Below are 27,872 nucleotides of genomic sequence, written 5' to 3' on the forward strand. Positions count from 1 at the left end.
TCATGGCCGCACTCCTCCTATCACCCATCTACTGTTCACAGATGATTGTCTTCTTTTCTCTGAGCTCAACCTTCAGAACATTACCTCTCTCAAGACTTGCCTTGAAGTTTATTGTAAAGCAAGTGGTCAGCAGATCAACATGAAGAACTCATGCTTGACTTTCAGCCCAAATACTCCAACCAAGTTTAAACGGTGGTTTTCTCGAGTTCTGAAAATACCCTATGGTGATGGTCCGGCCAAATACCTTAGGCTGCCATTAAATTTTGGTGTATCGAAGGCTGAGGTATTTAAGGAGCTTACTCTAAAGACTAGCAACAGGGTTCAAGGGTGGAAGAATCAACTATTGTCACATGCGGGTCAAGAAACCTTGATCAAATCTGTTGCTTGCTCTTTATCTACGTATGCGGCTTCCCACTTTTCACTCCCTGTGTCTCATCATAATTTGGTTCGCAAAGCCATGTCCAACTTTTTCTGGGGACAAAAAGGGGAGGAGAAGAAGATACATTGGATATCTTGGTCTAGATTGTGCAGATCAAAAGAAAGGGGTGGTTTGGGGTTACGAGATCCTATCCTCCAAAATAGGGCATCTTTGGCTAAGATTGCTTGGAGATTGTGGAAAGAACTGAACTCTATGTGGGCTACCCTCATGAAGGCCATATACTTCCCCAAAAAAAGATTTTCTTAATGCTAACTCTGGTTCTCATTCATCATGGGGCTGGCGTAGAATCCTAATAGGAAGAGATGTTCTTCAGCAAGGTCTCCTATGGCAAGTTGGTACTGGAGTTGACATTGACATATGGAACTCAAACTGGGTACCCTCTTCTCCATCATTTCAGATTATTCATCATCGTTCTATTCACTGCCCGATTTCAAAGGTCTCAAAGCTTATTGATAGTGACAACCGAAGATGGAGGGAGGACATTCTCAATCTATATTTTCACCCTGAAGATAAATCTCGGATCACAAAAATCAACCTAAGTCTATTCCCACATGCTGACCGATTAATCTAGGGTGGTGATAAATCAGGGAATTTCTCCATTAAGTTGGCATACCATTTGTTATCCAACCTTTGAGAAGGGCAACGCCAAATTCAAGCCTCTTCCTCTCGATGTCACGAATGGGATCAAATTAAGCCTACGACATGGAAGAAAATCTGGAATTGTAAAGCCCCTTCGAAGATGAAGTTTTTATTGTGGCGTATGTGTGCTCAAGAGATTGCATCAAGGGAAGGGCTAATGAAGCGACAACTTCAAGTAGATCCAAGTTGCGTTCGGTGTGGAGCTGTAGTGGAGTCCAGTGATCACATTTTGCTAGAATGCCCTTTCGCTAAAGCTACTTGGTTTGGGAGTTCTCTATCATTTATTGCTCCTCAAGATGAAAGCCCCATATTGTATAAAGTGCTTGAGCAATGGGATAAGATGAACTTCCCCTCTAAGAAGATCAAGATGGAGATATTAAGTTTTTTCACATATATCTGCTGGTATTTGTGGACAGCCAGGAATGATTTGATATTTCATCAAAAAGAGTGGTCCTCGATTGAGGTTTTCTCTAAGGCGGAACAGATGTATATGGATTTCTAGATGACTGTTGACGCCACCTCTACTCCATCGGGTAGTCCACCAAACAAGGTCGCAGTGTGGAAAGGGCCTCCTCAGGGATGGCTTACTTTGAATTGTGACGCAGCATTACCTTTGGAGAACCATTAAGGAAGGATTGGATTTATCAGTTGTGACCACAACTGCTTACCGGTTTGGGCTATTTCTGAACCACTTTGCTTCACAGATAGCTTATCAGGGGAGCCCTTAGTGGTGCGCACTGGCTTAGTTTGGGCAGTTGAGCAATGCATCCCTTCAATTATTATTGGGTCCGATAACAATGGCCTAATCAACTACAACTCTACTGATCAAGTTATACCGATTGGAGTTCTTGGGATCATCAACGATATTCGCTTATTAGCGACCAAAATTTCTCAATATTCTTTTTGTCACATATCTAGGGAGGCAAATTATGTTGCCGATACCCTAGCACGGAAGGCAGTGTCTCTAGCATGTAAGACAAGCTAACCAATTTCCACTCCGTGGCTACTTGATCTATGTAATCAGGAAGCCATTGGCTCATCATGCAACTCCATTCAATCTTCTAGACCTATCAGCCCTATATAATATTTTTTTTCTTGGTAGAAAAAAAAAATCCCCATATGTAGATAAATGACAATCAACATAAGAAAAATATTTGTGAGGTAAACTAGATGATTAAAACTGATTATTTTAATCAAATATCCAATTACCAAATCCGTACCTGAATATTAAAATTAAAAAGACTACAACTTTGGATATTTTTCATATTCGTCAGATATTTTGATTAAATAAATAGACTAAATCCGTTTACAGCCCTATCTATACAGATGAACTATCGTGATGAGTATAAAAGATTACAAATTGAAGGGGGAAAAAAATTTAACTTGCTTGGGGTCCCAAGGCTGTAGGTCGACCATATAAATAAATAAATAAAATCAAAACTATAGAATGGTCAACTAGCAAAAGAAGGTTCACCCTTAGGGGTTAAACATCAACATCCACACTCACAGATGAGAAATCAATGATCTGTGGGCCCAAGTATTCAACTCCTTCCATCATTAAATCCTTCGGCATGTCAATCTCTTCCAACCATCCAAAACAACCTTCTCCCTCTTTGGATTCCACTACACTGCAATCTGTAGACCCAAAAAAAAAAGGTTAGAACTGTACCAGCATAAGCCTAAATAAGGGAGTTTAATTTGAACCTACATAAGGGCAATCCAGGTTAGGATCACTAAATCATGTGATATCCATCTCCAAATTAAAATGCACTAAATTCTGCTTACCTGACCGACTAACAGAGAAGGGTAGATCCTTATAGTATGTGCAGTCTCGCCCATCTTCATTTGAATAAGGAGGTCCAAGCACATCGAGCACTGCACAAGGTGTAACTGCCATGAAGGAATGAATATTTCCTCCAGATGTGGGATAGAGTACAGAAGTATCGCACGGGGCTGTGAACAGTGTGTTCGCCTTCATTCTCGCCAGTCTCACTGCAAATTTATCCTAATTGGGTTAGCCAGAAAAATCCCCTTCATGGGTTTCATTTTAACCCTTTAACATCTGCTAACAAAGGAGAAAACAGAGGATTAGAGAGATGAGGGTACTAACTGTTCGAAGAAGGCATGGAATAACTCTCAAACTTGACAGGATCAACCCAATCATATGCCTTGATATGCATTGATCCTAAGAGAAGCTTGCTAAAGACAGTCATCCCTGGGTGGTTATGGAGTGGGATGACTGCAGTACGGGGAAGAAAGAAAATACACAGCTGCAAGAAAAAGGAGAAATATCCAAAATAAGAAATTGAATTCGTTTTGATTTTTGAATTAATATGATATAGAATTTCCAAATCTTACCGAGAAATTTGTGCACTTGTATATGGTTGTATATTTCACCCTGGGAGTCCCTTTTATAACACTCTCAGGCTTAAAGAAAAGGAGATCTCTGCTTAACCCAACATCTTCTGGCTTCATACAGTCTGGGAATATGAGAAATATCAACCATATTAGTACAGAAGTGAAGGAATTCCAGAACTGTAAAGATTTCTGGAATTGTTCATGGATCTACACCTCTGTACTCTCATTCTTGTTCAGCTCAGATTAATGCATTATTTAATTTTTATTTATTTATTTCTTTTGCATTACTAGTCACTAGAATTGTGAAAAAGGCAATACTGTCAATAAAAGGCATTGTGGAGGGCACTTCAGTGATACCACATTTAATTTGTTCCCTTCACCGACTTCCCATTTTCTCATGAAAGACAAAAGGGTTACAATCTGGAAGGCGATCACGAAGGTATCACAAATAGAAATGTCTGTAATGATGGATGGATCAAATCCAGAGGATCTGGACTCCCTCATACGAGTTAAGACTTGAGAGAGAGAAAGCACTCCCTTCGAGTTTACGAAATTATCAAAGAACAAGCTTAGAGCGCAACCTTAACTAACAAACAAGAATGAAGAAACCTTCTCCAATCTGCAAACTAGGCAAAGCTCGAAAAAATCTTTTAAAAAACTCAAAATGACAGGAGCTAATGCGGAAGGATTCGGATTCAGATTCAGATCCAGATTCACAAGACTAGAGAGCAATGAAATTGAGAGAGAACTCACCAAGAATCTGACGCAAATTCTGCACATCTCGAGGAGGAGGAACCGTGCCAGGTCCTTTGAAAACTTCTCTGCAGGAATCGAAGAGCTTCTGAAGCACTATTGGTGCTGATGGACAAATCTTAGTTCTACATCTCTTCTTCTTGATAGCTTTGCGAACACGGCCAACCTTGCCTCTCTTCTTCTTCTCGATCAAACCAGCTTCCATCGTCATCCGGAACGACAAAACCACTTCCAAATTAAATCCTCTACTTTCCACAGATCAAGAGATCAAAATCTCCTTCCGCACCACCTGACCTTGAATCCAAAAAACAAAAGACGACGAATTCTGCTACCAAAACCGACAGATCTAACCGGATGAAGAAGCAGTAGAGTCGGATATCGTAGCAAGGTACATGAAACCAGTTGAGGTAGGTAGCTGAGGATTAATAGATTGTGAAAAGTGAACAGAGAATGTAGATTATATGGTACGTGGAGATGGAGAGGAAAACCAGGGGCCATGAAAAGAAAACCAGACAGCAAAAGGGATGATTAGGATTTAAGATTTAGGATTTAACAAGAAGCAAGGCAAACCTTCCCTTCTTTGATCTTTTAATTTGGAAAAACCGAACCAAGCAAAGCAAAACCATTCACTCTCCCGCCCCTAATATTTTTCAGAATACTACCCGGGAAAGAAGCAAGAAAACCCGTCCCTGGTTTTGAGGCACTGGATGTGAGTTACCAAAGTACCCTCAAACTCTACCATATGCAGGACAGTTGGATGAGAATCTGATGTTCGAGATCGCACAGGTGGATGAGTTCTACATGAAGCTGTGGGATCCACAAGGAGCCAAGAGTTTGATATTCGGAATGTGGGGTGCGGATGGTCAGTTGTCAAAACAGGGACTAGAGTCTAGAGTCTAGACTCCATGGAAGGGGAGTTCCAGGGGTTGTACACTTGACGCTAGTACTGTGAGAATCTGTACACACAGCTTACGGTGCGTCTCTGGAAGCAAGCGTAAGGGGGGAAAAGACTTTGGATCGGATTGAAGGATTAGACTTCAGCTATATACCTTTGTAGCCTCGCTCCGCCAGTCGTTTCTGATGCGAGGGTCTGTGTGACGTTAGCATATCAGGGGTATTTTGGACTTTTTAATAAAGGAATCTGAACTTGTGCCATTCATGTGGATGCACGTGTTGTTCGGCTGTGGTATTTTGGCCTATTGAATACACGTGTCCAAGACATGTGGTTTTCGTTAGGCCCCTCCTTAACTCCAAAAAGAAAACACGATCTTGGAGAAAGTGGGGTTCCACGTATGCAATTTAATATCTATTTTGACATGAATTACATGACACGTGGCACATGAAACTAATGACATAAAATAAATACATGGCTTATGGTGGTAAACAGATCAGCTTCACATATGTGGAGGAGAAATACTTCCCACATAAGCCAACTCGTGTTTGATTATCCATCGAATTCATTCGTTTTTTTTCAAGAATTCATTCGTTTTTCTCTCTTCCATTTTCCTTATTTCTTTATGGAGAAAAAGTGCGAAATAACGATCCCAATCCATCCGTTTTTATTAGTGTTTCCACCCCATGCCACCCCACCCCTTGCTTTAGGGATCCAAGGAGAACCATAATGTATATAGCTGTACACTAGGTTCAAAAACGAGAGAAACTCTTTCTGGTTGTCATAGGTGATATAATCTATCTAAAAATTGTCAAAAAGTTTGGGCGCTCTCATCTGTTTTTTATTGGAAAAAAATCATCTGTAATTCTGATTTCATACAATCTCGTACCTTCAGGCGGTGATACGTGTATTGATACCAATATAATGATCCAGATCTGATTTAAATATCTCTTCATTGATTTAATGTTTTATTAGTTATACCAGATCTGGACCATTGTATTGGTATCAATACACGTGTCACCGCCTGAAGGTTGTATTGCACGAAATTGTACGAGATCGGAATTGCAGACGATTTCAACCCGTTTTTTTTATTATTTATCTCTCTCCTACCTTAACTATATTGCCCACTGGGGGTGTCAATGGGTTGGTTCGGCTCGATTTCACTTCAGGTTGAATTGGTTTTAGTGTGAGAATGCTGAAACCAAAACCGAACTACTAAAGAAATTCCAATTTTGATTTGGTTTCGATTTCGGTATGGTTTGATTTCGATTTGTCTTCAGTTTCTTATATCTGTTTGTAATCGGATTGGTTTCGATTTTTTTATCCTATTTGGATTTGACTTTCCGTACAAACCTATACAAAACTATACAAATTTTGGTTTTTTAAATGAATTTTGGATTGCTTTCGGTTTCTTACTGGTTTAGTTTCGATTTCAGTCCAGGTTTTGAGTCAGTTTTTGGTTTGGTTTTGGTTCATCCAATTTCCTGTGCGGTTTGATTTGGTTTTGGGGTTGCAATACTCCAACCCGAAACCAACCCAGTAAGGCTTCAATTCGATTTGATTCGGGCTACTATCGATTCGATCCAGACCCAATAAGGCCTCGATTCGGTTTGGTCCGGGCTATCAGTTCGATCCGATCAATTTTATCAGTTCGGTTTAAGGTTTGACACCCCTACTATGGCCCATGCAGATTATACAATTCCATGTGCCACTATTGGTGTGGCATGGGAGACTTCCCACACACTAGTCACGGTTTATGAATAATTCCCCAAATTAATTATACAATCGTTATGGTCAATAAACATCAATAAGTGTCAATTATCAAAGAAGGTGAAATTGATGATGATGTTACCCACAGAATTAAAGTATGATGGGTAAAATGGAGAGGGACGTCTGGAGTGTTATGTGATAGACGTATCCCTCTAAAGCTTAAGGGAAAATTCTACAGGACAGTCATAAGACCGACTATGATATATGGTACAGAATATTGGGCAATCAAGAAGCGTAACAAAGATAAGCTGAGTGTAGCTGAGATAAAGATGTTGAGATGGATGTGTGGCAAAACCCTGAGAGATAGAGTAAGAAATGACAAGGTTAGAACCAATTTTGGAATTACTCCAATTCAAGATAAGCTCATAGAATGTTGGTTACGATGGTATGAACATGTCCAAAGGAAGCCTTTGGATGCACCAGTACCGAGGAATGACCGGATGCAGATGGATGGAGCGAAAAGCACTAGGGACAAGTAAAAAATGACCATTGAGGAGATAGTAAAAAGAAACATGTAAAAGTTAAGTCTTCACCCGAGTATGGTATCTAATAGAGCTGCCTAGAGAACTAAGATCTGGGTTACCGACTGGTCGTGAGTGGGATGTCCGAAACCCCTTTTCTTTTATCACACGGATCCATGTAGCCGACCCCATTTAGTTGGAATAAGACTTAGATGTGTTGTTGTAAGTGTTAATTATCAAAACAATTACCCAAACAATCAACACCAATCGAAATGAGCCTACCCGAGAAGACCATTGTCATGTCAAATAGCATGATCATACTCAATTCCTTGGCTCTTGATACTTCGCACCTAAGCCTTTCATATTTCATGCCTTGATCTGAATGAACTTCTAGTTACCAGGAAAAAATGAACACAAAAAAAAAAAAACCTTAGCCTTAAGTCTTAACCGAAATCTTTAGTCAGATGCGGATAAGGGGAGCTATTTTGGTTCAGGTTAGCAAAACAACCAAACTCGGCGCCAAATGTTTCAACCTTGACCAAATTTTCAGAACTTGCTGACCTAAGAACATGGTTCAGGAGCCTTGAAATAATCCTATAAATTTTGTTTAGTCTTGTAAAATTTCATTGAAGAATTTCATAACCAAGAAGCTCAAATAAATATTCTTTCCCAACTTCAAGGTTAATCCGAGTCTGGTGCGCATACGCTCAACTGTTTTGGTTAGCAAAACAGCACAACTTGATGCCAAATGTTTTAACTGACCAAGGTTTCAGAACTTGCCAGATCTAGAACTTGGTTCAGGAGCCTTGAAATAATCCTATACATTTTGTTTAGTCATGTAAAATTTCCTTGAAGAATTCCATATCAGGGAGCTCAAATGAATTTTCTTTCCATTCCTTTTTCATTTCTTTCTCGAAGTTCTATCGAGACTCTGAGTATACACCACCTCGAAGCTCAACGAAAAGTGGCACTTCGATTCCCTGTGACTGGAAAAGCCTGGCGCCGCCTGGGATTCTCAAAATCCTTAGCCTCCTCATCTATTGGACCCCCATCGACAACTGAACTTTTTCGCCTTCCCTTTGAAGCAACCGGACCTCTCAAGCCTTTATCACCCTCTCTTTCTCCCTCTTTTCTTTTGTCCTCCCCAAATTTCACCTGTTTCCTCGCCGCTGAATAATCAAATGGCTTCAACTGCAAACCTTCAGATTCATGGGAGCTTTCAACCTGTCCATTTTTCCTGGTTTGATTTATGGACTGGAAGCACCTCTGGAAGTTGGATGATAAATCAGAGAGACACATGGGTTCATCCCCTGTATCTGATTCCAAAGTGGACAACATGGCATTGCAATTTTCCCCGTTATCCAAAATATCATTAACAGTTGTTGGTACAGAATCAGCTGATTCCTGGTTACTTAGATCAGACTCCAATGATATAATATCCTCTAAATTGGTGATCTCAGCTGGTGTGGCAACAGGTTCAGTGGGATGAATTTCGAAGGGTTTAACACTCTCTTTGGCAAAGGGTTTGAGCTGCTCATCCCTGCCCGAAAACGAGTGGAATGGAAGGTTTACTGATGACTTGATCTGCTCCACCTTGTCCTGAAACAATTTATTTCAAGCGGTCACATTCTCCCATAGTATAATCCTCAGCAGAACACATATATGATCTAATAAGCTGCATAATATAATTGCAACATGCCAACCCTTGATCAAATCAACAAACAACAACAGTCCAAAAGTAGGGCAACAGGTCAGTGTAAGCTGCATAGTGTTCTTTTTTCTTTTTTTTAAGGGGGGGAGTATTGGTGGGAGGGGAGAGAGCAATCACATGCTTTGAGCAAACAGTCATACATATATTTTTTTGGGCAGGGACGAATACATATTTTTTAGCAAATGATACATATATGCTTGAGTGTCGTACAACCTGAGATAACCAAACTCAAAAGTAACAGTCCACTAAAGAAGAGTATATATATATATTTTTTTCTCTCTACTAAGTTGATGAATATATCTCCCTCTAATTTTTTGATTCTTTTCAAGATCTTCTATTTGAATTAGTACAAAATCCGTAACGACATGCATATATCTAGAACTCTAAGCAAATTTAGCTGGAACCAAGCAACATAACCAGATGAAGATTATTAGGCTACGCAACTAGTTGAACTATTGAAAACCATTAAGAAAACAATTATCAAACTTGAAACTGCCAGACCATTTGAAATGGTTCCCACTGCAGGTAATTTCCAAACCGGAAGTTGTCCGAAGTCAGAACTAAAACAATTTGAATAACTCAGGCGATACAACCATTGCCTCAGCCTGGCCTCTTTGGTTGACCCGGCAAGGTAACACATGAAAAATGGTAGTAGTAGCAGTAGCAGTGAAACAATCAGGAAATCACTGTATAATAGATGGTGTCGAGGAATGATCAGAAATGTACTATTGTTTTAAGAGGGGAACTGGGTCTCATCAATATAACTGCGGTGATAATAGGCATTGTTGATTATGGAATGTGAGCAGCACAGAAGGTTCCTGCTTGAGGGCCATGTAAAACCAAGAAGGCAGCCCCTCTCTCAGTTTAGTTAGTCGGATTATATCAAGCCTTTGGTATTGCATCAGGTTGTGTCTAGGGAATGGAGGTGGCTTGGTATTGAAAGATCACACGGATCACAAAAAACCATGGTTAGTAGGTTGCGGGTACTAAAGCAGAAGTTGAAATAGCAAACGGAGTTTCAGGAAGCAGGGTCATTCCCAATCGTGAAAGAATTAAGATCCAACTTTTATGGACTTGAGTTTGGTGAAGGAAGCAGAAACTCTCTTAGGATTATATATCACATCTGCAACCATAGAGGTCATGTGGTGAAAGTCCAGAAGAGACCCCTTCTCACATTAAGTCGGATTGTGGGGAGGCTTCATCAGGCTTCAATCTTGAAACAGCATAGGCGCTTGTGATTAGGGTGGTGGCTGTGGACCAGCAGTATCCCACGAATCACCTGATTCTATGTTTAGAAGGTCTCTTCGAAGGAATCAAACCAAAAGTTCTCGGGAAGCAGGGTCCAAAAGATATGGATCTGGCTTTCATTGTGAAGCAGTGTAGTTCGATACACGCATGTGATGGGCCCAATTTTCAATCGTAAACAGAAATGCAAAAAATTGAAGAAAGAAGAATATGGAAGGTAACTAACAGTAAAAGGGTTGACTATCAAACCACTATAGGAAAAGAACCATTCTCTTAACAAATAAAAAAAAAAACTATAAACTAAACAATGACACTCAATTTATATGCATATTTATAGGGCATAACTAGGCTAATTTATTCCAACTCCCATTCAAACTCCAGGAACTCCTAAAAGACATCTGGCTAAGGCCTGAGGGCAATGGGTCCAACTGGAACTGTAAAAACATCGCATAAATTTGAAAAAGAGAAGAAAAGAATAGGGACTGACAGATTGACAGTAGTAGGGTCTGACACTCTGACTATGGAACATTATGAAAGACAACAATTCTCTTGACAATAATAATAATATAAAAGAAAAGCATAATAAAGATCAAAGAAGAAATTCAAAATTATGAAATTAAAGTTTCTCATTTTCTCAAGAGTGAATTTTCTGGATTTAAGAGGAGCATAAGTACCAAGGGCCATTTGGAATGAGGTGAACCAGATGTTATGAGATATGAAAACAAATAGAGATATTCCTAGACTTTGGCTTAAGTATTGCTTCCTCAGTTACTATGTTCAAATGGGCCTGCACTATTAAAGATTATAAACAGCAAGAGCACTTTCGGACTAGCTTGCTGGTCTTTATCAGATAAGTAAACCTTGGTCCTCATGTACAGGATGCATTTTTGTAAAGCAATGTGACATACATTTATATTTATGTTACAGAAGTAGAAGTCAGACACAACAATTCTTAAAATAGTTGCAGTAGAAAAAGTCATTATTAAGGATGAGCAGAGCACTTGAGAAGGAGAAAAGAGATAAATTAAGTGAAGAAAAATAAAGAAGATAGAACTCACTTTTTGATCAGAATTAAGCTTTCTCTTTGAGGTTGAATTCCCCAGCAGTGCTCCAAAAGCTCTGCTTGGCTTCTTTAGGATTTGGATAGTGGCTCCAGTAACCTACACAGCAATAGATTACCCAGTTACCACAAAAAAACCTAAGCAGAATTTTACAAACAGAAGACTTTTCTGATATCCAGAGATTCAACATACTGTTTTTGCCGAAGTTTTAGGTCCCATCTCAATATTTGTGTCACCCATATGTATTGAAAGAGTGGTGCTTTCTTTTGGAAGCTCCAGCACATTATCCTGTTCATTCTTGATTTTTCCAGTTTCTCCAGGTTGTTCAAAGGAGCCTTTTCCACTCATGGAACTTTCAAAAGCATCACCACTAAGTTCAAGAAGCTCTTCCTTGACCTGGACAGGTGCTGACGTGCATTCACCTATCTTCCCATTAACTGAATTACCATAATCACCACGGCTTATGTCCATCGTTTCCGTAGATGCAGTCTGCATTCTTGTAGGGGTTCCCATAATTGGTAAGGTTTCAGATTCATCAGCGATCACTTTCTCATTTTTGTCAGATGCCTATCCATTGGGAAGATTTTACATTATTAGAACAGTCTCCAAAAAGAAAAAAAAGAGGGGAAAAAAAAAGCTTTTCATGGAAAAAAGTGTATTGACAACCATCCATCTCCCCTCCTCCCATACAGCAAACATGGCTCACCTACTAGTCAATCAGCTCTGCTGAATTGGGGGGCCACCTTAAATGGTCATACTGGACCTATTCATAAGTCAACAGTAGAAGATTCCATTCAAGACTATTAACTTACCTGATCCATTCATTCAAGGTTAAGATCACAAACAATACACTTTGCACCACGAATCATACCAGATGCTGCCCACTAACTGAATGGTCTGGATAAATGAGTTGGTGGGACTTGTTTGCAGTATCAAGGGGAGTTTCATCATGTATGCTCTTGACCAAGCTCTTTTTTTGGTCATCTCTATTTTTTTTTTAGATGTATCTCTTACTGTTTCTAGGTGGCCCTTCTTTAGTTGCTCAGCCGCACTTTCAAAAGCAGAAGCATTTTGAATTGAACTCTTGATGATGTTGAGCACAGAACCAAGATTGCGCTCAACATAAGGATGTCTTGATCTAACTAGATACCGCAGCTTCCCAGCATTAAGGGGCATCTGCCTGGCTTTTTAATCCAAAAGGCACATAAGACAAAAGTAAGCCAAATGAATATGATGGAGGAAAACATTCAATGATGGAATTTTAAGTTCAGAGAATTGTAAATGGCTCCCAAATACCGATTTCAAGTAAAGCTTTGTTTGGCAATATATAGCCAGTACTTTCATCCTCTGCGCGGGCAACAACATCTCTCCATTGACAAAGCCCCTGCAGTCCAATCGAACTTAATATTTAAATTCAAATATCCAAGCATCTAACAACTTTTTGTATCTCTAGGAAACCACGAATTCTAACAGTCAATAGACCAGCATAAAAAATAATAAACCAAAACTAGATGTATTCAATGGCTTATTTATTATTAAGGAGATTCCCCGGTTGGGTCACCAGATTAGGAATGTGGGTCCTTCAACCCCCTGCATGTGTGCCATACTTGTGGTACATAAGTGGAGCAGTGCTGGCATGTAGACAGCCCCCATCCCAGTGCAAGTTATATTCCTCTTACTAATACAAGATAGATGTGGAGACTGGAGAAAAGAGGAATAACTTACTGCAACAATAGCCAGCTGTTGCGCATTGAAATCAGCATCCCCTAACCTGCAATCATAACAACAAAGAATATGTTCTATAGTTTTCATCCCTTTTCCTAATGAGCATAGATTGACTTGGGGAAACAAGAATAATGAGTAAATAATGAAGACAACGTGACTGTTCTCCCAGGGCTGCAGTTTACAAGAAGGATGGGCTAGTACAAGATCTGAAGCAAAGCACAAACCCATATATGTAGAGATATGAAGTATCTGTCAAGAGCTCTTTCTCATAAAGCTGCATGCATATGCCATAACTACGCTTATAGACCTGTTGACAATAAGAAATGTGAGGAATAAAATACCTCACTACATCAGAGAACGATGAAACACACAGACATTGTTTATCAATTAAAATTTGAAAGAGCAAGGACTTTTTTAATATAATTCTTTTTCTTAAAAAAATTAACAAAAATCTGGTCCACTTATTCCTTTTTACTTTAGCAAAAGTGATAAACAACAAATAAAATTTGCATCTTATTAAGTCCAGTACCATAAAAGCAATCAAAAAGAAGTGGACCCTATTAATAAGGCATAATAATATTTTATATCAACTTACAGAAATAGTTGAAGTCTTTCATGAAAAAAATTATCAAGGAAAACGAGTCCATCTAAATTTCTTAGTACAAAATTGTTAAGAAATTAATAACCAGTACGAATACTGTATTGATGGATAGAGGTCGGTAATGCGGAAGGCATATCTTTGTTCCTGGATTACTCCCGATTGTAGTAGTAGCACTACCACACGTATTGCTGTCCGCAAATCACCAGCTCAAAGTGCGTTATGCTTTAAACTAAAAATAAATATAGTATAATATATATACACACATATAATATTTAAAAAAAAAATTGACTCTCTTCCTAACCCAATCCAACTAACTAGTTAATAAAGAAACAAATCTAAATAAACTCCTAGTAGCCCACGATTCCTGTTGATTTTTAATGAACCAGAAAACGAACATGGGCTTGGTCTGAACCAAAAGAACTCGGTCCAATGAAAAGCCACAAGGCTGAGTCAAAGACTGAGTTATGAGTCAAGTCATGTTCTTCTTTCTTCTTTGGTATTTTTTAGAGTACCTTCCTTGGTGCTGGTCTGCATCAAGAAATGGTTAAATAGATGCTTTTGTCCAATAAAAGGGTTTGGATTATCTAGCTTATCTCTTTGCTTGTAAGAAGAAAAGCTGTTCTAAGGGCATCGTGTTGCCCTTTTTATTTTTCTCCCCTTCTCTTTAATAACTTTATGGGCAAAAAAATTTTGTGGCTTCAGCCTGCTGTTTATTTTTTGAGTATATGCAGCAGAATTTGTCCTCAGTTGTCCATTTCCTACTGTTGGAGCCTTTGGCTCCCTCAAACTGTATAACACACCTTTGATTTTTTAATTTCAATAAATTAAATTACCGATCAACCTAAGTGGAGGGAGGATATACCAATTCAGAATATAATTTTTATTTAAAAAGAAATTCTTCAAAACTTTTTGCAGTTGAAAAATTTAGCATATTTAGAACCAACAAGAAAAAGAGTTATTCATTATGACTTTGTTCTTGTTTCTTCCTTGCTACTCCCCCAATCACCCACACACTCCTCTTCCTTCTGCACCAACTACATTCAATCTTCTCCATTACCCACATACTTTGTAAGAAAAAAACAAAAGAACAAAAACATGGCGTGATAAAAATTGATGGTAATGAGATAGAGTGAGAATTTTTGGAACCTAGGTTCAATCGTAAATAAACAAAAATCTATGAAGATGTTACTCATAGATTTAGAGTAGGTAGATGAAATTAAGTGCTTCTAGAGTGTGATGAGATCTATACATAATAAATGAATGCATCTGAGATGAGGATGTTGAGGTGGATGATTGGCAAAACTGGGAAAAATGCACTAAGAAACAAACAAATTCTATGTAATTTAGGAGTGGCCCCAACAGATGACAAGTTGAGGACGAGTCACTTGTAAATGGTTTGGGCATGTACAAGGAAGCCCATCGAATGCACCATTAAGAACAAGGTGTAGGCCAAAAAATCACCTTAGAAAAAGTATTGAAATAAGATATGGATGCCTTCAGAAAATCTAGAGATTTCCTATTACAAAAAAGGTAGAAGACAATTATGGTCTATAATGAGCTATGACTATACCTCTAACAGAAGATCATCACCACTTCCAGATTCGGCAGATGCTGAAAGCAACTTCACTTTCATAAGATCATAGATATACAACAGATAATGGGTATCTTCTCTAGCATATCTGCAAACATGGAAACATAATGAGTCTAAGATTCCAGGATAAATACAACTGGATCAGTTAAGAAGCAAAAGTCCTAATAAGCAGGAAATATGAAAGATATACTCCAAAACACAAATTACCTAACCATCTCATCAGGAAGCGGACGCACTCTCCAATCTGCATTCTGGTACCTGCAAAGGATTAGGTAAAACCTTACAGAAAATGAAAAACAACATCAAGCCAAAATGATGGGTCCAAAAACACTCAGACATGGTAAAGATAAAGAAGTTACTCTTTCTTTGCAGTAACTCCACAAAAATAATGCAGAAGATACTCCAAACTGTTCCTCTCCAACTGCAACACCCTTGAGGCCTATGAGTCCATTAAAAAGGTAATTCAGTCCTCAGTATCATTAAATTAGAGGAATATTGGAAGGGGAAAAAAAAAAAGGGAAAAGAAAAAAGAAGATGACACTAGTCCAGTCCAGCACAGAGACAACGATAACCTTAGTTACCAAAAACGAAAAGGAAGAGGAGAGAGAGTGAACACAAAGATATGCTTGCCTTCCTAAATGCCATAGATTCTTCGGGCGAAGAGAGTTTCCTCCCAACATAATATAATTCATGCAGACCTTACAAGTAAATGTAAATTCTACAACTGTTCATTAAGATTAGGCCTGTAGTACAATGTCAAAGCACTTAAAAAGAATCCAAGGAGCTAGAAGAGAAGCCTTGCACCATAATATAAAAGATACACCGAAAGTAACTTATGTTTTTGTCTAAATACTTATCTGATTTATGTGTTCAATTTTCCACAATACTGTACCAAAAGAAAATGATACGCAAATACATGAAAAGTTACCAAAAAAAAAATTTGAAAATTATTGCCTTGAAACTGTTTATGGTAATGTCCATACATCAGCAGAGTTAATGCAAGCATTTTTTTTGCACATGCAAGATCATAAATTTACTAAAAAGATCATTAGAATATGACTCTTCATTCTTCAGTAAACCACTGCTTGCTCAAATCTTCAAAAAAGTTACCTATAAACCAGCCAATGTGGTTCATTAACTATTCTGGCCAACATATAAAAAAACAAAAAGTAATCCCACACAGCCATTTAGGAAAGAATTTCTTAGCGGGCACTCTTAGTTTTGCCATATTGCAAATCTGACCATTGGATATCTAGGGAATGGTCTAAACTGGCAACATGCCAAATTTCAGGCTCAAATCCAATCATTTACACTCATCTAATGCCATACCCTCCAACATGCAGCCATACACCCCATTCTAGTCCTATGCAACCTCATGGTTGTCCCACATTTTTCAGTTCCTCGTTTTGCCACTTGGCAAAGTTGTATTGGACTGAAATCTGACATATGAGCACGGGACCTTAGGGTCTACCACTCTATCAGTCCAAAAAACTTCAGGCCCATCTGACCAGCCACATGGCAGAACTACCCATTAAGGAGATTCTTTCCTTAATGTCCATGTAGGAAAACCAGGTCCTAGAAAATACAGTGTACAGAGAACATTTCATACACCCAATGCCTACAAGGTAGTTTAAGTTAAAAGAAGCTTCCGCAACTTTAACCACAATAATACAGTCTCTTCATAAAATAAAAATTCCATTTATCAAAAAGACAATAAGACCTTACCAATGACAACTCAGCCTTATCCCAACTAAATAGGGTTAGCTACATGGATCCGATCAAAGACAGCAAAAGAAAAATGAAAGAAATACAACACAACAAATCAGTAAAATCTCACCTAAATGGGGTCAGCTGCATGGATTCTTGCCCTCCAATCATCACTATTCGAGGCCATACTTGGGACAAGACCTAAACTATGCATGTCTTTTGTCACCAAGGTTCAAGGTATCGGGTTTCAACCAGGTTTCGACCCTTGGGGAGACCAAAATTTCGGTCAAAACCTGGGAAATTTCAAGGAAACTAGGGAATTTTTCCCGGTTTTGTGGAAACTTAGGTTTCGACCCCCAAACACTGTTTTTTTTGCCTGATTTTTTGCGTATATCCTTTTTTAGACATTTCTAACACATTCACATCATTAATTTCATAAAAAATAAAAACCAAAAAAAAAAAAAAAAAAAAAAAAAAAACAAAACAAAACAAAAAAAACATAAAGTCATACCTGTGTGGTGAACCAAATGTTCGGTTATCATTACGCTAAGTTGTTGATTGAAATATATTGTAGGTAAATGCATTTAAAAAAATAAAAATAAAAAACATTTACATGCAAAAAAAAATTCGGCCACCGTGAATGCGTAGATCGGGTCCTCCTAAGTAACATATAAAAAATTTACATAATTCTACTCTATTCTCTAAAAATGATTTTTGGGGAAGTTGGGACTTATCTTTTTGGTCCAAACTGTCTTTCTTATGTAGATGAAGCAAGAACCACTCTTAGATTCAACTTTGTCAGGCAAAAAATGGAAATCTCCACTGTTTCCCTAAGTTTCCCACTCTTAGGAGAAAAAACTAAGAAGAGAGGGTCGAAATCTGCTAAAGAAGGCTTGGGTTTCTTTTCAAACTAACTTATATTGGACCTAGTTCCACCCAAAGGGTACCAGTTGGTTTGGTCGAAATTTCCCATGTTTCAAAATTTCGTCGAATTTGGTCGAAACCATATCGTTTCGACCCCTGGGGATACGGTCAAAACCTGCGAGAACCATATTTGTCACCACTACTCCAATGGTCATTTTAGGCCTGCCCCTAACTTTTTTAGTTCCTTCAATGTGAATCAAATCACTCATCCTAAGTCCTAACATGTACATCCCCTGCCTCCGTTGAACATGGTCATATCACCTCAAACGACTTTCTCGGAGCTTATCATAAATCAGGGCAACTCCCAAATCAGCTCTAATATGATCATTCCTTACTTTATCCTTCTTAATTTTGCTATACATCCATCTCAACCTCATCTCTACTACACATAGCTTATCTATATGGACTTCTTAACTTCCCGGCATTGCACTCCATACATCATAGCCGATCGAACGACTATCATATAGAATTTTTCTTTAAGCTTTAAAGAAATATGTCGGTCACACAACCTTCCGGACCCACCTCTCCACTTCATGCATCCCACTTTAATCCTCTGTGAAACATCATCCTCTATATCACCCCATATACCTCAAATGATTACTTTGCAATACCTCTCTATGTCCTCCATCATGGTGTGACAAAAGTTATACTCCATCTTCATTCTACTTATCTCACAACCTCTTAATTCCAAGGTTGATCTACATAGCTCCAACTTATCAACCAATCCTAGCTTTTGTCTCATCCACCAAAACAATATCATCAACAAAGAGCATACACCACGGAACTTCATCTCGAATGTTCCAAGTTAAAACATCTATGATAAGCGCAAACAAATAAGGGCTTAAAGTTGATCCTTGATGTATCCCAATATTGTAACGGAATTTACTCAACACCCTTGTCTTCTCTAGTATATGCCAAATTAGCTCTCTAAAGACCCTGTCATAGGCTTTTTCTAGGTCAATAAAGACCATATGGAGATTCTTCGTGCAAGCTCTAAATCTTTAAATGAGCCTCCTGAGTAAGTGGATAGCTTATGTCGTGGATCTACCAGGCATAAAACCAAATTGGTTCTCCAAGATAGTAGTTTCTCTTCTCATTTGGGCTCGAAAACCTTCTCCCACAATTTTATAGTATGACTCATTAGAAATCAAGAGGTACTAAGCCACTAGATGCCTTACTATGGGATTTAAACAAATAGAAATCCAGAGGTATTAAGCCACCAGATGCCAATATGCTCTAGTTTTTAATGGAACTAAACCATTAAGGCTCATAAATGACCTGTACTTGTGAACATGGTTCGAAATCTCGCCGAAATTTCAGAATTTTGGTTTTTTTTTTTTTTTTGCCAAAATGAAATTACATACGAAATAACATTTGTACAATATTTTGGTCAAAATTTCAATATTTCGGCCAAAAAATACCGAAATTTTGGTATCTCGGTCATCTCGGTACATTCCATGTGTTATAAATACCATATCACGGTCGAGATTTCGACTCTGTCTCGCCTATCTCGATGGTTTCAGTTCCATTTGCATTTTTTAAGGAAAAACACTCCAAGTCTCCAACAAGCCTCTAATTAGCCACATCATCACACATTTTGACTTCCATTGGATTCCTACAAGATCTACACAATCAAAGCTTAGGAAATGTAAAGTTTTCTCCAAAACCAAGTAAAATTTTCAGAACAGTTCGACTGTTGCTGCCAAACAAAGGTGCAACTCTAAAACAACGTCATGTCCTAATATTTTTGCATTTTTATGTTCTAAACATGTTAATTAATCTTAAAATAAGTTACCCACCAAGTTTCAGATCAAAATATGGCCGTTTGACCACCAAAACAGCCAACTAAAACAAAACAAAAAAAAAAAATACACCATTTCAGCCAAAATTTTGCCGAAACGAAACGAAACTTCAGTTTCTGAACCCACTGAAACACCGAAACACCGAAACGACACGAGATTTCGAACCTTGCTTGTGAAGGCCATGGAAATCTATAAGCTTCTCTGCACCATAACTGAAAATTCAATTTAAGAGGCTTATAGTCTTGTAGCGAAATTTGTCACCTCATCACCAATTATCACAGCCCTAGCCAAACCTAAAAAGGACAATGAGATGGATATATTATTATGTTAAAACTGGCTACTAATAAAAAGAAAAAACACTTAAAACAAACCACTCAGAAATTATTGTCGGACTAAAGTAGGCAGCAGGCACACTGTTTCTATTCTAAACCCAATTACCTAAGAACTGTGTTGATCCATTTATGGAGTGCATTTTGCAAAATTCCTCTGAATTGCTTTATGTACCTATCTCCTTATGTAATTAGCTAACTGATGCTACAAAACAGTAAGAAATAATAAATAAATAAATAAATAAATAAAAAATTGATATTTGTCAACTAAAGATAATGCACAGTACCACAGGAGTTAAAATAACCACGTGGACTAATATGTTGAAACTTGGAAACCTAAGCCCTACTCTTGACTCTTGACTCTTGACTCCTACGAAACTAGATCACATTAAAGTTCTAAAACATAAACAATGTGTGACATTCAGTATGATTCACAAAGGGTGACTTGAAAAAGAACTGAACTCTAAATTGAACATTACAAGCATAATGGACAGCCTCATTCCATTTATTGCAACAGTTTCCAAACCTCAACAACATTAATTATGAAACTACAAAATAAAAGGATCACCGTTCTACATTGAATATACAAACTAAGAAAGGAACCTCAGGTCCTCAACTGATGTAAGCCCTACCACCAAATCCACAAAGACAAAGTCTAGGTGGAGAAATGAAGGTGTGAAGTAACTCTAATTGGAACTTTGCAAATAAAATGAGAAGCCTCAAGTTCCAATTGTGACAGCAACAGAAGAAGGGGGGAGGGGGGAGGCGAAACCACAAACCTAAACATAGTATAACAAAGAAAAAGGACCAATACAGCATTGGAGATAAAAGGTTGAATTGGATCCCTCAAGCCAGTATCCATTAAACTCTACTGTGCACTGCAGTATCAATAAAGGAAGTAGATTTTTTGATAACCTGACAATTGAGAACTCTGATTCACAACTTTCTTTTAACTATCTTCTAAATAAGAAAACAAAAGATGGAAGGCTCAGAAAAAAAGTCTCTTTGTATGTGCAGAGGTTGCAAACTAAAACCTGTCCAGTGTCAAACAAATTGCAGATATATATGCCAAAATCCCGTTGAAGCCACACTACATCACGATCTGCCCCGTGCATAACCTAATTAAGCAAAGCATATCATCAAACACCAGAGCAGCACTGTTAAGATCAAGAGACATGTTTAACATGAAATAAAAGGACCATACCTTTTTCTTTAAGGGATCTTTAAAGGCTTCCCTGAGATGTGGACCAATGTGTACCCGAAGTTTAAGAGTATCTACCACATAATCTTCACTTCTAGTAGAAATTTGCATCAAGCACGTCATACCTTGAAAGGACCTATAATGATTATGCTCCAAATCAACCTAGACAACAATATGGAAATAAGCAACAGTGTGTAAGAAAATAGTAAACCAAATCCAGATTTTAATTTATACAATAAAATAAGCTTCCTATCCAACAAAAGAGAATTTTTAAGAGTGGATATGATCCATTTGTAGAGATCGAAAGGAAAAGCATTCTCTAACAAGAGCTCGTTTTGGAGAGAACATAACATTAGTTTTCATTGTGAAATGATATTGATGTAGGGAGAACCCTAGGAACTAGAGTCCCTATACAGGCTGATTAGGCTGGCAATACTAACATGGTTTAAACTCACGTATGGGCTGAAAGTAAGGGGTGGCAGCAACATGCAAGAACTATATGCAGATTTAAAACCAGAAAATTACTGCAGCAATGAGCAATATAATCTTAAGCAATTACACCAACTCAACATATTTCAATTAGGTAATATGCGGATGGGAACATGGGGGAGTAAGATGACAAATGGGGTGCATGCACTTTAATATTCCAGCAAAAGCAGTTAATGCACCCCATTTGACATCTTAATGCAGAGGTTCAGCAAGGGGCAAAGTAGCAGCAAAAAAAAAAAGGCTTCAAAACAAGGTTTGGGAGGCATGCAACTGAAACTAGGGGTGGTGGAATAGTGTTTATGCTGTTGTAATAACAACAGGAAAAATATGAGATGGGGGGGAGAACAAGAAGAAATATTGAGAAAGAGGGGAAGAAAAAGAGAAGATAAGTTACCTTATTGCTGAGGGAGAAGGAGAAGAGAAGATGTCATTCAAGATGAGGGGAAGAAAGAGCTTCGCAATAGGGGGGGGGGGGGAGAGTTTCTCGTGCACAATGCTGTCTTCATTTTTTCATTAACTAAAAACTGGCTGTAGGCCTTACAATTCAATAAATAATAAAAGCAAAAGAAATCAGAATCAGAATCTAAAAGTTTAGGAAAGTAAAAAAAGAGTCCTAATCTAATCCAATGTTTATGAAATAAAGAGTCATACTATAAGCAATTAAAAGAAAAGCAAATTTACTTTCCTAAAAAAAAATAATAAAAAAAAAAATAAAGCTAGCAGTTCTCTCTTGCGTTGAGTGCTCAAGTGGGGCCCATATGAAGCTGTCCAAAGAAATCAGAATTGAGGAGTCCTTTCATGACTCTCCAAGGTGGGCCCCATGCTGATCCTCAACATCCAGCCAAATAGAGTCCAAGCTGGGTAGTCTTCTGTGATGCCTTCTCTGATGGACCTGATCACCTGGACTAATGCCCCCATAAGATACGTAAAGCAAATTTGGCATTATAGTAGACAGGAACGAGCTTCCTTCAATTCAACGAAGCCAACCAGGCTGGGACCTTAAAGTGATGGATCTATTGGGAGGCTAAAAGCTTGCTTGGTGGTCAAAGGACACGCTCGCCTATTGCCCATTTGAATTCTGTTTATGCTTATTTCTATAGCTGTTAATCTAGACGGGCCATTGTATCAGCTGGACATTAAAAATTCTCTTTTTATGCAGGGATTTGCTTGAGGAAGTTTATATGGAGCAACCTCCTGGGTGTGTTGGTTGGGCGGAGATTGCAAGGAAAGTATGCAAGCTTCATAAAGTGATGTATGGTTTAAAACAGCCACTCAGAGTGCTGTTCTATAAATTCAAAAATATTGTGCTATCATGACCATTGATAGTTGCTTGGGTTCCAGCATGATAATACCGGTGGTCTATGACTCTATGTTGATGATATACTCTTCTATTATTACGGGTGTCAAAGCCATTTGCAGCAACATTTTCAAATGAAGGATTTGGGTGCTCTAAGGTATTGAGGTTATTCGTAGTAAGAAAGGTATTAGTATTTCTCAAAAAAATACACGTTTGATCTTCCATAAGAGACTGCCATGTTAGCTTCTAACCCTGTGGAGTCATACGGATCCTCATCAAAATTTTGGAAATTGTGAAGACAAGGATTTTGTGGACAATCATCAGTACAAAAGGTTGGTGGGTAGGCTTATCTAATTGTCACTATACCTGACATTTCGTTTGTTGTTGGAGTCATCAGTCAGTTCATGGAAAATCCTAGCAAAGCTCACTACTTAAATCTCTTGTTCAGGAGCTTGGTTTTCCAGTTGACAAGGCTATTACATGTACTGCGATAAATAGGCTGCCATCCATATTGCTAGCGATGCTATCTTGCATGAAGGGACTAAACATATTGAAGTTGATTGTCACTTTGTGCGAAATGACATGATGTGGAAGTCAATCTCCACTCAGTTTGGCAGTTCCTCTCAACAGCTTGGTAATTTGTTTACCAGGGCATTGTATAAAAAGTGTGTTTCTTCAGCGTTGTTCCAAGCTTAGCATGGGTGATATTTATGCTCCAGCTTGAGGAGGAGTGTTAAAGTTACCGCAAGGGGTATTTTGTAATGTTTCTTTATTATCAAAGGTTTATGAGTACACACAAGTCCACTCCTTCTTTGTAATTTTCAGAGTTGCTTTTATTACCAGTGAAGGTAATATCATGGTTAGACAGTTAGGGTAAACTTTGAGCCTGAGTTTAAAAGTATATTTATCATCCAGCAGTTGAGTCACTGGCATGGAGGGAGTTCACATCCTTCACAGTATACTAAAGCCCTCCTAGTATACTATTTTCCAGTTTTTCACTTTTCACATTCAGGAGTCCTTAGTCATTGTGTTATAACGAAATGAAAATGACAACAAGGGCAGCATTGATATTAAGCAAACCAATACAAAATAAACTATTGATGTGCATTCAGCAACGGATTGCAACAATTAGACAATAATCCAGGAAAACAAAAACTAAAGAAAAGGGTAAGCTAAGAACAAGATGAACTATCATGAATGTTTACCGCAAACTCATCTACATTTCGCAACTTAGCAGCTAACTCCTTCAAATCTCTGACTTCTTCAACAAGCTTAAAAAGGGTAGACTCTATAGGGAGCGGTTTTACTGGTTCAACATCACTGGTGTTTCTAGCAAGAAAATCACATACAGAGAGCTCCTCCTGTACATTTCAAAATAAGATATAAGCACTAAGATGTGGCAAAAAGAAATTTATTAGTACTAGTAGATTAAATTGAAATTGACACAAGGAAATAATTCAAGGCAAATAGTAAGCATCATATCTTAAGCAGCAACAGGGAAAATTAGCATAAGAAAAAACAAAATTCAAGGCAAATAGTAAGCAACAAATCTTAAAGCAGCAACAGGAAAACAATAAAGCATAAGAAAGAGCAATGGCAGGCCAGCCCTATCTGAACAAGTAAAATAAAGATTAAACCAAAGATAAATCATTTAATCATGTCCAATCAACAAATAGAATTTAGGGAAAATTACATGATTATCCACTTTTGGGTTTCCCTTTACAAAATTACCCACAAAAAGTTTTCGTTAACAAAAATACCCAAAATTATGTTTGGGTTTACAAAACTACCCACCCAAAGTTTCAGTAAACAAAAATACTCAAAATCAGGTTTGGGTTTACAAAACCACCCAAAATAGTGATTCTTCATCTTCCACATATAATGTGTATTTTTTTATTACTAAAAATTTGAGTGGGTAGTTTTGTAAACCCAAACTCAATTTTGGATTTTTTTATTTACTTAAACTTTAAGTGGGTAATTTTGTAAAGGGAAACCTAATTTTGAGTATTTTTGTTAACTGAAACTTTTGATGGGTAATTTTGAAAAGATACATCTAAAAGTGGGTAATCATGTAATTTTCCCTATAATTTATCCATTCCTTAACTGATAAGGGAATTTCCAGATAATTATGTAAATAGATAGTCAGCACAATATCCTTAAACCCCCCAAAAATAAAAATCATTACAGCCGTAATGGCCGCTGGTAAACTGGAAAACAATATTTTAATGGATGTTCAAGGGAAAAAAGGATGTTTGTATGTTACTATATGAACCATTTCCAGAAGTAATAAAATCAAAGTTCTCAGATCCATTATCATACTGGCCTTCTAAACGAAGCTGAAGGACTATTGAGACGTATTATTCACATAAAGTAGAATCAGGGAGAAGGGGAAGGTGAAAGGAAGAACATATTTTTCAAACTCAAGCATTTAGACACTCCAGTTGGATCGTTAAGGTGTTTCAACAAATCGTAAGTAATCATACAGCTAAGAGGTAGCATGCAGTAATGCTTTACATAATTCTGTATTCGCACAAAGGATAGTAGATAGCATGTAAATGACAAATCTATGTAGTTGCATGTGCTATAGATGTTGAGTAGGAGTAAGCATAGAGGATAAAAGTAACAGACAAGGTATACATAGGTCAATGCAGTTAATGATTGGATTGAAGAACGTGTATTAGAGTAAGCAGTAAACTAGATAACTCAATTGGGTGGTTAAATAGTATAATTTAATCTGCACCTCTACCAAAAAAAAAAAAAAAAAAAAAGGTACATATCCTCATGCTAAAAAAGGGAGAAAAGGAGGAGGGTCCAGACATATAAGCATTCCTCATACTTGCAAATAATTTCCAGATGTTGACATTAGCAGTGACTAAACAAATAAATTGTGTGTTCCCCGTAAATTCAATACCGAAGCTTGTACAGTGAAGGTGGTCAGCGCATGCTAATTTATCTGTATCTACCCTTTACTCAAAATAAAATCTTATGGGATTTTTTAATTAAAAAAAATAAAATACAAAACAAAACTTGATTAATAAGGATTGAACGAAAGACCTATGTAATAGTTCAGATGCAAACATAGTGAGGGCCACAGGTAGAAGACAAGTGGATGTATTCATTTGAAATAAATAAACCCTGAACTGGCTAGCAAAGAAGATTTTTCTTCATGGTTTTCAGGAAGATGTCATCAGTAGAAACATCAATTAGGAAAAGGGATACAACCATCTTGACGAAGAATACTCCTTATGAGAAACCTACTTCATGCATTGAGGACAAAGGTGTTAAATAACAACTAACCAAAGGATGTATAAATCTGCTCCCATCCTCACTCCTCTTCAACCAAACGTGCTCGAACGGTTGGTTCGTATTGTTAACCATTATTTTATATTCGTCTTGGGGTCGAGGAATAGTTGGTATATGGAAAGGCAGGCGTGGCTTTGCCCCTGTCGTCTTCTTGTCCTTTGAAGCCACATTCACTGACGTCAAAGAACTCGGATCGTGCCCATCTTTCTTCTCCATACTGCGATTGCCTCCCATCTTCTTTTTCCCATAAACCAACTGAAACCCGTCGTCAGAGTTTATCGAACTGATACCTCCCATGCCTCCCTCTTCTTTCTTCCTCAGCATGTGAAATTCATCAATAGAAACATCACATCTTTCAATGACCTCGTCGCTAACACTAACTAGCCAGTCATAAGCTTCTTCTGAATCTTCGGGGTAAGTCATCTGCTTGCCCCACAGATGAGTGGATGAACCAATATTTTTCAACAGAGATTCAGATTTCTCAGCGATTCCTTTTATTGGAACTTTGAATTCGTCGAAGTTGCGAAAGAAATGAAAGTCTCTTTCTGAAGGAATACCTCTGGAAGAACCAGAAAGCTTCGCAACAGAAGATGCAAGAGGACCAGCAGCCAATGCCTGCAATGTTTCAGCTTTCTGCTTCAACGTCTTTTCCGTTACCGAATCGATCTCCATTGCTTCGGTGCTCTTTTACGGATCAAGAATGTTCGCTAGGGTTTCGCTTAAAGCAATATAATAGAGACCTTGATAAAATTGCAAAATATATCAATCCTGAGCGGCGAAAAAATAGACGATAGATCCACAGCAGTATGGTGTGACGACGTCTAGTGTTCTGCTGCTGCTGCCATTAAAGATAACTCGAACATTTCTTTCTCTTGTATGGCCCCTGTTCCTTGCTCTCTGTTCGAGTCTCTTCACATTCTTTTCACATTCTTCAGTCTCAAACAGCTCTGGTTCGAGTGAATATCAGGTTGGTTTGGTTCTTGTCGAGACGTAACTATCATGAATTCTCACATATAACAATCGAGCCGTTACATTAAATTTTAGGGTGTTTTCAGTCGGCGTGATACTGTGATAACCTCCTCGTCATTTGAATATCATTTCCGTCCCATTTTCTTTTTTTTTTTTTCAGCGATAAGCCACGAGGCCCACGCGGTGAATACAAAGGAGAGTCCAGAGTCCAGACTAAGGGGATCAATGGGCCAACCCTAAAGTCTCTTTTAACTCAACCCAAGCCCAGCCCTGATGGACTAGGTCAGGCTGGAATAACTCAGCCCAAGCCCAATCCTGTCGGGTTAAGCCCAACCTTGATTGGGCCAGGTTTAACCCAATCCATTCCAACCTAATACTATTAGTTACTTGGTTGTTTGATCTTAATACATTGCAGAAGCCAAAGACCAAAGTTTTCATATATGTGTAGACTGTGGAAAACGAAATATCTTTTTTTATAAGTACCCATTCAAAATTATTAACATATTTATATGATTATATATTTAATACACATGATTGGGTTGGATTCGGTCGGGTTGGGTTGAGACCTCAACCCAAGCCCAACCCAACTCTGCCTCATGCCTGAA

At 38.1% G+C, this 27,872-nt stretch overlaps 2 protein-coding genes across 2 annotated transcripts; both read right to left on the reverse strand.

Moving 5' to 3' along the window:
* Positions 1-2,333: 2,333 nt before the first annotated feature.
* LOC122064660 (plant cysteine oxidase 2-like) lies at positions 2,334-5,096 on the reverse strand. Its single transcript, XM_042628422.1, has 5 exons — positions 4,190-5,096; positions 3,437-3,558; positions 3,189-3,348; positions 2,864-3,070; positions 2,334-2,713 (listed from the first exon to the last, which is right to left on the reverse strand). Exons 1-5 carry the CDS (start codon positions 4,398-4,400, stop codon positions 2,562-2,564), a joined length of 852 nt encoding a protein of 283 aa, XP_042484356.1. The 5' UTR covers positions 4,401-5,096; the 3' UTR covers positions 2,334-2,561.
* A 2,740-nt stretch (positions 5,097-7,836) lies between these two features.
* On the reverse strand, positions 7,837-27,336 carry LOC122064662 (protein RRP6-like 2). Its single transcript, XM_042628424.1, has 14 exons — positions 26,293-27,336; positions 24,201-24,356; positions 21,213-21,371; positions 21,043-21,126; positions 15,606-15,685; positions 15,454-15,504; positions 15,226-15,334; positions 13,279-13,361; positions 13,055-13,100; positions 12,626-12,713; positions 12,344-12,513; positions 11,522-11,896; positions 11,327-11,428; positions 7,837-8,911 (listed from the first exon to the last, which is right to left on the reverse strand). Exons 1-14 carry the CDS (start codon positions 26,968-26,970, stop codon positions 8,267-8,269), a joined length of 2,826 nt encoding a protein of 941 aa, XP_042484358.1. The 5' UTR covers positions 26,971-27,336; the 3' UTR covers positions 7,837-8,266.
* Positions 27,337-27,872: the final 536 nt, after the last annotated feature.

The sequence above is a fragment of the Macadamia integrifolia genome, unplaced genomic scaffold (genome assembly GCF_013358625.1).
Source record: "Macadamia integrifolia cultivar HAES 741 unplaced genomic scaffold, SCU_Mint_v3 scaffold1709, whole genome shotgun sequence".
Lineage (NCBI taxonomy): Eukaryota > Viridiplantae > Streptophyta > Magnoliopsida > Proteales > Proteaceae > Macadamia > Macadamia integrifolia.